Source organism: Colossoma macropomum, unplaced genomic scaffold (genome assembly GCF_904425465.1).
Source record: "Colossoma macropomum unplaced genomic scaffold, Colossoma_macropomum, whole genome shotgun sequence".
Taxonomy (NCBI): domain Eukaryota; kingdom Metazoa; phylum Chordata; class Actinopteri; order Characiformes; family Serrasalmidae; genus Colossoma; species Colossoma macropomum.
This window is the reverse complement of record NW_023494803.1, coordinates 26,147,289-26,161,917: the sequence shown is the minus strand read 5'-3', so window position 1 is coordinate 26,161,917 and position 14,629 is coordinate 26,147,289. Positions and strand designations below refer to the sequence as shown.

The window sequence follows — 14,629 nt, the reverse complement described above, 5'->3', positions numbered from 1 at the left end:
GTGGACAGGGCCCACACTTCATTTTATTCTCTTTGAGATCCAAAAGAAATAAGGTAGAGTAAGTTGAATAGAAAGTCTATCATTTGTTGCCATTTTTGGTACATAACAGTTGATCTTTGCAAATGTTAGAAAAGTAAGACATTTGTTTTACTGTTAGCTTCAGTATTAGAGCATCTATCATTAGGTATATGACTTCAGATGATAAAACTAGGGATGCATTGAAATAGTGGGCTGATGTCGATGTCTGATATTTTGCATATACATACCTGCTGTTGCTGATACATTAACATTTACAATGTAGAAATCAAGACTGGATCCACCTGGATTAGCAACCATTGTTTAAAGTTTGAAAAGTTAGGCAGCATAAAATAGATGACAACAATTGTACTATTCAGCACAACTAACTTTCAACATAATTTTTTGTTTGTGTTCTTTTCCAGGGCCCTATTGGTGCTCCTGGTCCTCTTGGTCCTGTTGGACCAGCTGGAGCAAGGGTAAGACCAGCTTTTCAGTGCAGCTGAAGTATTTTGTTGCTCAACATATAAACCCACATTCTTTATTTTTGAGTGTCTTATTTTAGAGTATGTCTGCAATGTTATGTTTCTTTTACTCAAGTTATATGATTGTGAAAGGTTGTCCTTTGGGATATTTTTAAACATTCCCTCTGAACAGACAGTCTTTTATTAGAGTTGTTATCATGCATATATAGCACAGTTTGCATTGGTTTGTGTTACCTATACAGGGGCAACCAGGACCAGAAGGCCCGTCTGGACCTAGAGGCCCACCGGGACAGATGGTGTGTAATGGGAATACGATGTTTTTCTATTCAGTTTCTATTGAAATAAAGCTTTAATTTCTTAAGCATGTAAAACCATTGTAACCTGCCCCAGGATATTGCCCTTTAACCTACAGTAAAAGGCAGGTTTTTATTCTAAAATTGAGCATGCATCTCATTTTCTGTCGTGCAGTTTCCCCTTGACTCCAGTTAATGGCCCCACAGTGCTTTTGGGCATTATGCCAAAACTCTGTTCACATATATTTTCTTGTATGTCTGTCTTTATCTAGGGGTCCTCCTCCCTCAAAGCTTGAATTATAGATCTGCAGATTGCATTTTGCATAAATCTCTCCTTGCTCTCAAATCCAATAAAACAACTAAAGCACCTTTGCATGTGATGGGTGATGCAATGTCTATGAATGTAGTAGCATTAATATGATAGTTTGTATCTCTTTAGGGAACCCCAGGAACTCCCGGAATGCCTGGAATCACTGGGAAAGCTGGGAAAGCTGGGGAACCTGGACTTCCAGTATGTATATATTTAAGTAGAACATGTAAAATGTGACCTTCTCTGTAAGTAACATAAAAAGATGATTAACTACGAAGTAAGTAAAATTATTGTGTTTATGTATTTACTTCATGTACTGTACTCATGTACACTATGTCAATTACAGGGACCTGCTGGCATTAAAGGAGAAAAGGGTGAAAGGGTATGTGTCACTGTCATTTACATTAATACAAAGCCAGTACCTGAGATTATGATGCATTGACATTAACACAAAACAAGTACTTGAGATGAATTTTTATTAATTTGCCTTGTCTCTTTTCTCTAGGGAGATACTTCCTCTCAGAATATGATGAGATCTATCGCAAGACAAGTCTGTGAACAAATAGTTAACAGTGAGTTAACATATTCTTTGAAAACTTTTATTTTGGCCAGTTATTGTTGGGACTGGTTATGTTACAGGTTTTTCATATGAATATAAAAACATTGTGTAGTAGCTTTCCAACATAATTGGGTATATTTTCTTTGCCCTCAGGACAAATGAGCAGAATCGATATGATGCTGAACCAGATCCCCAGTGGATACCGCAACAACAACCCTGGACCTGCTGGGCCTCCAGGACCACCTGGAAAGCAGGGACCTCGTGGAGAACTGGGCCAGACTGGACGCAATGGATTCCCTGGAAACCCTGGTTTACCAGGGCCTCCAGGAGAAAGAGGTAAAAACTGTACTGCAACAATGTTAGGGTTTTATTACCATTCCCTAATACCTGTCTCTGCATAGCTCTGTGAAGCACGCAGATTGATGGATGTGTCTCCTATGATGACATTCTCTATGGTCTGGATTCTTTAGATATTCAGTCAGTACAGTGTAGTAAAGAGAACAGTTTATGGTGAGAGTTAACACCTCTTGCTAAAATTGAGGACTGGGCAAAAGGAAGGGCTATTAAGTTACAGTGTACTTACTATGCAAAGCACATATCAATGTCTTGGGATTTTATAGGTGTGAAAAGTAATTTATTGCTGTCCAGTTTTGTACAAGTAACTGCAATTTTGAGCACCTGTAGACACTGTGGAATTTGGGCATTGATTGATTTATAGTTCTATGAATCATTGTGTGCATGTAGTGTAGAAGGAAAGGAAAAAGCTTTGTCCAATGAAAACTGAATGTGGAACTATACCATATGGTGCCTATTAAGAGATTGTCTCTCCTCTGCATAATACCCACTTTGGATCATGTTTGTTGGTTGATAATAGCACTAGAATTGCAACACACGTAAATGGTCCAATAACTGTTCTAGAGAGAAATTTATTCCAAGCTGCTATTTGCACTGAAATCCATTGAAAGCTAGAACTGCATCCGTTTAATATCATCCACATGTTCCTTTCTTGAAATATTTGTAGTAGGTGATTTTGTGGGCCATGTGTTACAGCAGTTATGCTATTTTTCTGATTGCCATATGTAATCATAAGAGTCATAATGCATCTGCATTTCTTTCTAGTAATGCATTGTTTGAAAAAATAATTGGAATAAATCTCACTGTGCGATTGTTTGGACAGAATTCTTGACTTTTTACACTCATCTCTGATTTGTTGATGTGCCTCCTTAACATCCTCCAATGTTACAGGGTTGCCAGGAGAGAAGGGAGAGAGAGGAACTCCAGGCGTTGACTCTCGGGGACAGAGAGGATTACCCGGACCACCTGGTGCGTATTTGGCAACCAAACTGCAACATCTCAACCCATCCAAGCCAGTCCTGCAGCTGACTGTTTGGACAAGCATTGTTTTGCACTACATTCATTGCATCCTCACACAAAGACAGGCAAGACCAAGTCAAAATCCTGTGCCTAAACGGGACCATAGACAACAATTTTCCTTGCTTTCTTGGAATAAAAGCCATGCAGACACTTTAAAATGTACCGCTTAGTCTGCGGTCTGTATATGCAAAAATGACCTGTTTTGAACCCCTCATGGTTGTGATGATACATAGCCATCCAAAGGATCTAGATTGACTGATGTTTTTGAAATATTCTTGGGGATTTTGGTTTGAACTTAACAGTTTGTTCCCCACATTTCGGCCTGGATTAGCTTTTGAACGATGCACAATACGTGGCAGCTAATCAGAACAGATGTCATTTACATATATCAGTCTTAAAAGCATAATAACAAAAACAGCCTGTCTACTTCTGAAGAATGAAGGTAGGTTAAAAATGGGTGATTTGGTACAGAAAACCACATAAAAGTTATGTCAGGAAATAGAAGAAAAATGTAGAATATAGCCCATTTGATGACAGAACTTAAGCAGAAAACTGATATTTGAGACTTGAAAAATATCTAATCCCTCAAATGACTAAGTGCTGCCAGCAGCTCCAAAGTTCTATTACAAACTCCTATGAGAAATTTGCCTTGTCGTCCTTGTACTTACTGAACAATAAGCCTTAGGATTTAATATAACTTGGATTTCAAGGGTTCAAGGCTTTACATTTCAATTTGTCACTTAACATTAACAATGAACAATAACAATTATTTGAACAAAAATATTTGCTTCTAGATTGATGATTTGATGTGCTCAAAGTAGGCTAATCGGACCTGAAACTGCACAAAGACACTGTGCTATTACTGATTGGTTTGAGCTGAACGCGTCATTCACATAGAATTGCAGCACAGATGTACTCTGGAGTGAAAATTGTTTTTGAAACCCAGGGCAAGGCCGCATTCGTGTTTTCCTTTCAATGCTTAATGTAGCTCTCTAGCTGCTCGTTGGCTTCTATTTTCTCTTTTCTCAGCATCAATGGCCATCACTGTACATTGTGGCCCTGTAATGACCCTCTCTAGGGAGCTGAGAATGTCTACTTATTACAGCAGAGACTAAGTCAGGACAGGGGGTTTGCCATAGGGCTGATATCTTACCTAGATCTTGTGAACCTCAACTTGAGCAGCTGTTCTTCATAAATTCTTTCTTTGTGTAGATGAAGAATTCCCAGCAAAACACTTTCTTTTTGAAATTTATGTCGGCCCTGCCTGAGTGGTTCATACAGATGTTTGCACACATCTCTGGAGTGAGCTGTATTATTAATCAGCAGCCTGGCCTCTGGACACACAGGATGAGCTTGAAATAAATCTGTTATTTAAACTCAAGGAGTTTCCATTATTCCAACACGGTGGTTTCCATGTTCATCCATTACTAGAAGGACTGTGTTTTAGTGAACGCAGTACTGCATTGTACGAATGTGTAGTACTTTCAAACTGTACTTTCTCAGCATCGTGCATTGTTATTTTCCAAAATAGAATTCTGTAATCAGAAGATATTGATGCATCCATACTTGTTAGAAAGAACAAGGACTAAAAATTACAGATTAGCTCCACAGTACGGCAATCTGTAAAGCAACCACAGCTCTGTATCTGGTGAACCACTAAAGCTGTTCTCCCTTGAACAAACCCAGCCAAGACCTCACTGTGAATGAAGTGAGACAAAGATTGTATAAGTACAGTAGGAGGAAAGCTCATGATGACTCAACTTTTGTAGTGGGGGGAGTCAGGCTGTTGCAGAACGATTTCTCTCTGGGGGCCTCATTGACAACACATGTGCTGACTGCAGAGTGTGTGAGACTGAGAGCAAGGGGGTGAACTCATTCCAAACTTGGTTTATGCTGTCTAGACAGAAAGGGGCAGGGGGAGCTCCACAGAGTTTTTCCCCTACTCCCTTTTAATTGAGCAGTCAAAATATTTAAATTACAGTGCTAGAAACCAGTTTTCCCCTTCCACTTCCAGTTGAGATTTAAGAGTGATGTCAGTGGATCTCTGATGGTTTTTCACTTCTCTTTCTTTTTTCTAGGCCCACCAGGTCTGTCCCAGACTGGCCCCCCTGGTCCTGCAGGCTCAGCTGGGCCCCGTGGCCCACCAGGACGTCAGGGTACTCCAGGAGTCAGAGGTCCACCTGGGCCTCCTGGTTACTGTGATTCCTCTCAGTGTGTAGGCATTCCTTACAATGGATACCCAGGTGAGAACATCAGTGATAGGGAGTTTAGCTGGGTGCTTTGAGTAAATGAGTATATCACTGATGCCATATCAAAACCTCTTGACTCCACTTTTTCCCTCTAATTTTTTAGATCATTTGAAAACACTTGCTGGCCTTTAAACTGTGTGAACTCAGCAGATGAATAGAAATTGTGCGTTAATGTCTGCAAAAAATGCCAGATTTAAATGTATTCCCTGTAGAGGGATGTGTTAACTTACTTTCACTTAGAAAATCAACGAAACGTGTAATTTGACTGAGGGTGTTCAAACATGCAACTGTACATAAACATAAATTAAAGTTCCCTTATCGTTTTGAACATAAGATGTTTTGATATGACAGCAGTGATATTATAGTTTCAAGATGTTGAAAAATGACACGTTACAGTACAGTGACTATGTACTAGACCTGCATGTATGTACTTGACTTCACACATGAAGGACAATAATGCGCTAACACCATCTTTAACCCATTTCAGGTTCTGCATAGTACACTTTCTAAGCTGCCTGTCGCCCTTAAACATTGAAATCCTGAAAACAAAAAATCCTGTGCTTGAGACATCAGCACACTTGCTATTAAGCTTTTAAGGGTAACCACCATGGATTTGATTAATGAACAATTGCTGACCAACTCTAAAACCAAATCAAACCAAAGAAAGGACTGGACTGCCACTAACACCAGCTCACCGCTACTCTATCAGGCAGGCGACAATGATGGCCTCATTCAGTGGCCTTGATGCATCTTGAACTCCAAAGCAACAAGCAGTAAGGGAGAGCTTCCTTTTGCTGAAGAAGCATGTCAAACTACTAACCATGAAGATTTCATAACTGAGTTCAACAGTGGATGAGGGTGAGGTGTTTGTAAATAAACTAATTGTGCCTTGTAAATGAGTTTCAGTTACACAGTCAACTAAAATGGGTTAACATCTGTCATCAAGCTTGTGCCTCATAATTTGCTTCTTGCTGACTGCCAACATAACCTTTATATCTTTTATTTTATTAGTATTTTCTTTTCTTTTCTTTTTTCGCTTCAATTGATGATTACAGCCTCTGCTCAGGTTAAAAATGTAGCATGTGCTTTTTGTACATGTAACCACATTCTCCGTGATTGTTTTTTTGCAAATTGCTGTGTTCAAAAACAAGGAGTCACTTCTTGCTCTTATTTTTATTGTAATTTATCTTATGCTATAATACCTCGGTGTGTTCTAAGGAAGAGCTTTTTTGCCTCTATCAGAACTAGTGGTAGTCTTGACTTGACATGACCACTTTAACCTCTGGTTTGTAGTTTTTCATCTCTTCCATATACTAAGTGGTAGATTTAGATTCATGATATACAACCACCAATGATTGTAGATGAAACGTCAAGATTTTTTTACACATAGTGAACATTAAGTTTTAGCCATTTGTCAGCGAGCATTGATTAAAAACCACACTGCTTATGTTCAATTGGCAAAATAATATTTCCAACCAGGCCGCTACCCACCTGAGCCTGAAACCTACGTAGTGCCAGTTCCTGCGGAAGCATCAGAAGATACTGTGACAGAGATACAGTCCCCCGGTTTACGAAACCAGCGTGGAAAGAGATCACTATCGACACAGGAAACTAAGAGGATATAAACATAAGTGTCTATTATTCGCATGAAGGACAACATCCGAAACTAAACGGCGTTATTGGATCAAGCTTCATGCATATGCAAAATCTTTAACAAGGTTAAGTGGAAATAAGGCTGATATTCAAACCTAATTTCCTGTTTAGAAACCTGTTTAGAAAAGAGTGTGCTCTCTCACTGTCCCCAAACATTTTTGGCTTTTTGGCTTGTAACATAACTGCCTTTTATGTTTATATGAGACTCCTGTGCAGTGCACTAACCCCAAGATGAGTATTCATGTGTAATGCGTGAAGAGTAAGATGTACGGATTGACCCAATGGAATCCTCACAGATCAATGTAAAATTTTGCTTTTAGAATAGACTCATTCCTTGCAGTGCAGTTCTTTTGTTATGCCTTCCTTCTCACCAGTGAAGGCCATTGGTTGTAATTCCATCCTCATTTCTAAAACCTTGTTAGACCTGGCTTTGGTTTCATTATCCTAAATATTTATCTGTTGTATACCAACTCACAGCTCATTTTTACCAAAGATGGAATTGCATGACTGTGTTGTATATTTAGTAAGTACATTTTAAAACCAGAATATAGTTTTTCCTTTTAAATCAATCTCAAACGCAGTTGGAATTTGCTGCAAGACTATGGTCATAGAATTGCGCCTTTATGTTTTAACTGCACATTGTGAATTCCACAGCCTTATTTTCTTATTTATTTCTGAATCAGAAGAGGCATTTTTCAATAAAACTACTGAAAATGTTTAACCTGTGTCGTTCCTCTTTTTTGACCATTTTACTGACAAAACAGTGTGTTGAGTTACTTGAATGACAGAAGGGACCTTTCTTGGAGTACAGCTTTACAATGTCAGTCGTTAAGTGAATGAAATCATTGCGTGGTTTGATGTGAAATGGTACATTACAGAGAAACTAATTCAGATTTCTTTACAGTGGTGGTGATAGGAACCTATAAAGCAAATGTATCCATTTTATTTACTATTGAAAAACCAGTGAACCTACATATCTTTTTTTATATTGAACGCTGATAATCAGTGGTAAATCTGGGAAAAAAAAAAAAATTCTTTCAGGACTATTTTGACTTACAACACCCTGCATGTATATCTCCACCATGAATAGATTAAAAAAAAGATTCAAAAATCTTATCTCAAATCTATTGTCTATGTCTGAGACATCATGCACTCGTAACCATTTTATGTAATAACTTATGTGAGGTAACTTCTAGAGGCACTAAATGCTTCAGATGTCTGGTTGTCTGGTTCCTCACGACCACTGTGAGCAATTCTGACTCAATAAGTTTCCTTAGAACAAAGTTCCCCTTTTAAAGGAAGACTGAAAGCCCTAGCAGAAATGTAGAGTCAGTGAAGTATCTCACCAGGAACAAATTCATCATTCCAAATCCTGAGGCATTGATGTCATCAGTCAGGCTTTTGAAAACCTTAAATCTATGTAAGTATTCACTTTAAAAGCATTCGCGTGAAGGATTTCTTGGATTAAGTACCAGATTGAGTTTCTTAGATGGACAAGCTGTTTCAGTATAAACAGTACCATCAATAAAATTCACAAAGACAGCATCACCCATATTTTTATGTCCCATTTTCAAAAAGTTGAAAAGGCCCAAACAGCCCTACAGGCTTAACAAGGGTGTTTTGTGCTACTGTGTGGAGTCACTGACAGCCATGAAACCAATACCATTTACTAGAGGGTTTTTAAAGATGAAAGCCATAAGTAGCCATTATCTGATATCTGATTATGTGAACACACAAGGCTTTGTACCAAAAATCTACAGATAAATGCACTTCTCTCATCCATTTTAATGTTACGTTTTCCCCTGGAACTGAAATGTTTTGATCAAAGAAATTTTGAAGAAAACTTCAGACAAAGTTCACTGAAGCTTTAAGGCCAAAGATGTGAAATGCAGCATTATGTAAGCCTCTTCTAGTGACTCTTACACTGATTTAACACATGCTAATGCTTTATAGCATTCTAGAGGCAGTATGAAGTATGTAAAGGAATGAATACATTTTAAAACTGGTGCCACAACACTTTATCTTCTTTATCTTCTTCTAGTGCTTGTAGTCTACAGCCTGTGTGAAATGTACCAGCTTGATCCCCAGTGTGCATTAATGGTCTGCAACTACACAACTTTACAGTCCTTTAGTGTCTTAGGGCCTGTTTTAAGGGGTTTTATTTGGCCTGCAGGTATTCAAATGAATTTGGTGCCAGTTTTATTTGACTTTATATGACCAGTGAAAAAACAACATTGTAAGGTGTATAATAATCATGGTGTAATATAAAAATACATAAAACGTAGAAACATCCTAACATGTCTTTTCTAGGATATCTTTATGAGCACATGCTGAATTTGGTAGTACAATGACTATTAAGAAATGCCCAAAGGGAGGAACTGTTTGATATAACAACCTCTGTGTTTATAGTCTCTGTTGAAGTTCCCCCAAATACATGTGCTCTCAATTAGTGATACCTATTTCATGTAAGCTATTTTCCGACATTTTACCATCCACAAAAGTTCAAGCTTAGAAAAATGTGCTGTCCTCAAGCTGTTACCTATGATTGATGTGCCTCTCTTTGACAAGTGTGTGCTGTTTCATCCAAGGCTGCAGAAGTGATTTGGGAATTTGGGGGCACACTTCAGTGCTTGGGAGTGGAGGAGGGCATGCTCTCCCCAGAAAGAAGATTTTGGTAAAAACACAGTGAAATATGACTTTTGAGAACAGCATGTATTGCATTAATTAACAAGCTCACCCTTAGTTTTATTTTTACTAACTTAATATAACTTAACAACGCTATCTATCTACCCAGGGGACTTAAACCCCAGTCAGTCACCATAGTGGATCTTCATAGCTTTACTCACTACACTACTTAATTGTCACATAGTGGTTATAATCCTGTTTTGGAGTCTTGTATAAATCCATACAAGAGTCCGAAAGCACATACTACACTAAACTACACAATGAAAACAATGAAATCTGGGAATAGCAAATTATTAACACTAGCTATGGCTGATGTTATGTTTGGGTATTTTTCAAAATAACCACATTATTATTTCTTAAATAGATTATCGTTTTTTAATGGTGGGATTTCCAGTGCTGTGGTGATGCGAGCAGGTCAGATTTAGTTAGGGGAAATTTTCAAGGTGGCCAGTATTGCAATGAGCTCTGTTCCCAGTAAGATGCTGAACCTTGCCTTACTGAAATGGATCTTGGAGAATGGTGCATACAATATAAAATACTATTATACACACCAACCAAGAGGGCACTTGTACTGTCTGAGAGCAAAGGGGCGGGGGCGCAAGCCCCACTCGGGTCTATCTGTGCACATGCCTGATGTTAAGAGTGAGATAATATCAACTTGCCTTGGAGCAGGTTTTAGTGCACCTTTCCAGATTTGTTTTGTGTTTGAGAAAAAGCTAAGATCCCTATCTGGTTCAGGGTCAGCTCAATCCTTTTGGGGGCCATAAGCAGGATTTTTTTGAGGGCCCCCATCTTGTAGCTGATATACTATAAAATTAGAGAATAACTAATAACAAGCTAATGACAAGCTGTCTAAATTATATACATTTATAACTGGCTAACGTGCATTGCTGATAATTGGATGTTCACTTGTGGATAACCTTCTTAACATTCTGGATCCAGGGGTCTGTCTGAGCATGCAATATTTCTTGCTTACCCAGCTGACTTTAGGCTTAGGCTTTAAGCAACTGGTGGCAGTGGTGACAGCACTGCTTTTTTACCACTATAAATACTTTAATTTCGACATATTTAGGTAGTCTGATTTAATTTTCCTTCTTTGGGGTCTCCTCGTCATGTTTTACACAAATGGCTGTTCGTTATAAATGAAGCCTGATGGTCTAAACCTGGATTAACAGAGAAAGTTGCCGTAAAACAAGTTAACTGTGGCTGTCTTTATTAGGTTTTGTGAAGCTGAACGGTAGTCAGTCTAAGTTGAACCTGCTTCATTAGACAGACTCCAGATCCACTACTGCTTGTTGTCTAACTACAAGCCAAAATGAACAGCACAACATCAACCTGCAAAAAACAAAACATACCTTTATCTTTCAGCGTATTTTCCTCATCTACTCTTTTCTTTCACTCTTTTCAGTTTCAGGTGCGTTCTTTTTGAGACGTGATTAATAAGTTGCTGTTTTCCCACACACAGGCATCTTAGACAGCATAATGGTACAGTAACAACTCAGGAGTCTGTTAGTGGGCTTCCTGGCAGACCTGGGGCATTAAGCAACTGCTTATGTCACTTATAAGGTAGAGTTGGCACTGCTCTGGGTGTTGTGTCACTATTGCAAGTACACTGGAAACAACATTTTACTTTGTTTCTAGATTTCTAGAGTTTAGGACATTGTGCTTTAAATGTATTTACACACGGCTAAAAATATGAATAAAAATTTTAACCCAGACCCTGATGACAACTTTTACAACAAGTTAGGTAGAGCTTGTGCACTGGAAGTTGAAGCCCACTGAAAAAGTAGAATAATGCACAAATCAATGTGGAATAAAATGTAACCTGGACTTTTTATGTAGATAAAAAGGTCCAAGTACAACTTGCTTTAGGTCAGTGTTTCTCAACCCTGGTCCTGGAGGCCCACTGCCCTGCATTTTTTAGTGTTTCCCTGCTCCCAACACACCTGTTCCAACTAATCAGCTCATTAACAGCTCATTGTTGAGTTAAAGTGGGTGTGTTAAACAGGAAAAGCAATAAAATGTACAGGGCCGTGGGCCTCCAGGACAAGGGTTGATTAACACTGCTTTAGGTCATCTTCATATGTTCCCATAGCAACATCATCTGTGAATTTTCACAGCACTTGGACAGATATTTCTCCAAATTCATCCTGACGATTAGTGGGGCTAGTTTTAACACAGCGTTACAAAGCCTCCTAATACTAAGCAGTTCATTTTTAAGAAGCTTTCATTCACTTATTTATTAAAAACATACTAGATGTAATACTATATAAATATTATATTAATTATAATATTTTTCTATATTAAGATTGAGTGTTCATCTGGTTCTAACTTTGAGGACTATTGTAGCAGAGTAACTATCCTGTTAGTCTGCTACAATCAACCTTGCCTATGTGGTAATTTATAACATTTGCAGCCATTCCACTTTGAGCTAAACTGAGTTGTAGGTGCTGGAAACATATACATTACAAAAGTATGCATTTTTATTTATAGAAAAATGTATAATGTTGTTAAAAAACACAAAAATATAAATGTGTTTGTGTTATGCTCTTCCTTTCAACGTAGTGGAGTGTGTTACAATGCATCATGAACTGGCTAAGGTTGCAATTATGAGCATAATGCTGTGAGACAGACATTTCGTGGCCCTGAGGATAACCACATTCAACTGATTACTGAGCCTGAACAAGCTTATGATGAAGCCTTGAAAGTTAGACGGTGTCTAAAGATATGCATGATTTGCACACACAATGCAAATTGATAAGTGGTGCCTCTAGAAGAAATCAGGCCCCAGTCACAAAATAACTGAGATGCAAACCACAAGAGCCACCAGAAACGTGAGCACGTGCTACGGATGCAGAGGTGAGCTACTTTCTAACTGAAAAGTGTCACAAATATGGAAAAAGACAGGACACATTAGGAAAGTATGTAGATCTAAATCGCCTGTGGAACCGTTCAAGCCTACATGGGGAAAAAAGAAATAGCAGGATTAAATGGAGAAAAAGCAGACAACTCACCACATTAGGCCTTATGTAAACGCTGAGACTGTAAAAGTGGGGACATATTTACTATGCACAATTTAACTTACACAAACATTTGCTAGGGACCGCCTATTGCTTTGTAGTTGAAAGTGAATGCTACAGATCTATATTTTCAAGTGAACACAATGGATAGATGAAAGGGCAGCTGGCTGGCTATGGGCTGCTCTAAACCAGACTGATAGGGCTGGAAGAACACTGGAGGAATTGTCAGGATAATGTGAGCGTGTGTTCAAAGAAGAGTTAGCAACATGGTGAGGCCTACCGAGAAACATATGCTAAGAGTAGGGTGTAACTCCTACTTTGTTTTAAACCCAGGCCTGTAATGTTTTGTCAGTCCTAAGTTAAAGACTTGGTGTAACACTGGGTGCTAGTTTATCCGTTTATCCGTCCCTGTAATATCTCTAACTGACCAAGCAGAGTTGTGGGCTAGTTCTGTGCTCTGATCAAATGCAGGTGACAAAAGGTCTGATATTCTTTTTAAAAATGTAAAAAAGCTTCTGCTAATTTCTCCTCTGTCCGTCAACACTGATTTTAGTGTGTGGTTTGAAAGTTGATGTGGCGCATGATGTAGAACACTGCAGAACTTTTAACAGTCATTTGCATAAAGTTGACAAAAGTTCAACTTTGCATTGCTCTCTCTGCGTACTTTGCTCTACTGCTGCTACTACAATCATCATCATCCAAAAACAACAGACATCTGTCTCCATAGAAATTAATGAGAGACAAAACAAAACTTTGCTGTAACATAAATGCAGTGTAGGCAGGCTTACTGCAAACTACTCAGTTGGAGGAATATAATTTTTTATATAGCCCTTAAACTCTGGAATAGCATTCCAATGAATATTAGGAATGTAAGCTCAACAATGTTTTTAAATCCAGATTGAAAAGATATATGTTTTGTCTATTTGTAATTGTGCTGTTGTTTTGGTGTACTGTGTTTACCTTTCCAATTCTTAACTTATAACTTATTTTTCTTTATAATGTACTTCTGTGCAAAGGATTTTGTAACTAAAATGTAAAGTGATATATAAATACTTATTATCATATTATTATTATTATTATTATTACCATATTGCAGAATAGATAGAGCCAGAATAGATACCTAATTCGATCAATTGATATAAAAAAAAACATCTTAGTGCACGGATACAACTCTGTATCAATGGAGGACAGTTTGGTGATTTCCCTGCTCGAACACACCTACTAAATCTGGTAATTAACAGATGAGTTGAATCAGATCATGCTATGATAAGCCTATGAGCAGTTCCCAGTTTGAAGCCTCATGATTCTGTACAGATTTATAGAAATTACAAAACAAATTTTGTTCAAATTTCAACAGTATCCAGTTCTCAAGGACAAGCCGTTCTAGAAGCTGTTTGAGAAAGCAGGGCAAGGTTTAGCAAGTACCACTGAAATTACAGCTACCCTAAGATCTGTTCATGGTGAATTACCCACCATTTGGAGTATGTTCTTGTGATCTTCCATCACTGCATAAACTCCTGAGAAAGGACACATAACAACACTGGAAGGAAGAACAAGAGGTTGCTTTTGAAATATCAAATAGCCCATTCAGTGTTCAAATATGCTTATGACATTCTGTAATTATGGCACAACAAGAAGAATCTCATTCAAGAACAACTGACAACACAGCAGGAGCATAGACCAGCTTAGACCAGTTTAAGACAGCATGGAATTAATGCTGGTTTTTTCAGGAGGGTGTGTGTCCAGTACATTCTGGACCTGGAAGGTTTAGAATTTTTAAAATGTTCTTGGTAGTGGACAGCGTGCGACAGCATCTTTTCTCTCAGGAGAAGGAACACTGATAAGGCATTGTCATTTTGAAATCCACAGTCATGGAAATATCTCTTTATTGTTTCCACTACAAATGCATTCACTCCAAATGTGTTGACAGCTGCGAGTAAGTAACAGCAGAAAAACATTTTTTTTTGCTTTGCTTAGGACAATGAT

The 14,629-nt window shown here is 38.2% G+C and overlaps 1 protein-coding gene across 1 annotated transcript in view; it reads left to right on the top strand.

Annotated features, from left to right (window-relative positions):
- Nucleotides 1-7,657, top strand: part of col12a1a (collagen, type XII, alpha 1a) — a 74,403-nt gene extending 66,746 nt beyond the window's left edge. The window contains 9 exon segments of the mRNA XM_036593161.1: nucleotides 441-494; nucleotides 743-796; nucleotides 1,233-1,304; nucleotides 1,450-1,485; nucleotides 1,609-1,675; nucleotides 1,816-1,998; nucleotides 2,908-2,985; nucleotides 5,115-5,279; nucleotides 6,765-7,657. Coding sequence (XP_036449054.1) covers nucleotides 441-494; nucleotides 743-796; nucleotides 1,233-1,304; nucleotides 1,450-1,485; nucleotides 1,609-1,675; nucleotides 1,816-1,998; nucleotides 2,908-2,985; nucleotides 5,115-5,279; nucleotides 6,765-6,910 — 855 coding nt within the window. The 3' untranslated portion in view covers nucleotides 6,911-7,657.
- The last annotated feature ends 6,972 nt before the right edge of the window (nucleotides 7,658-14,629 follow it).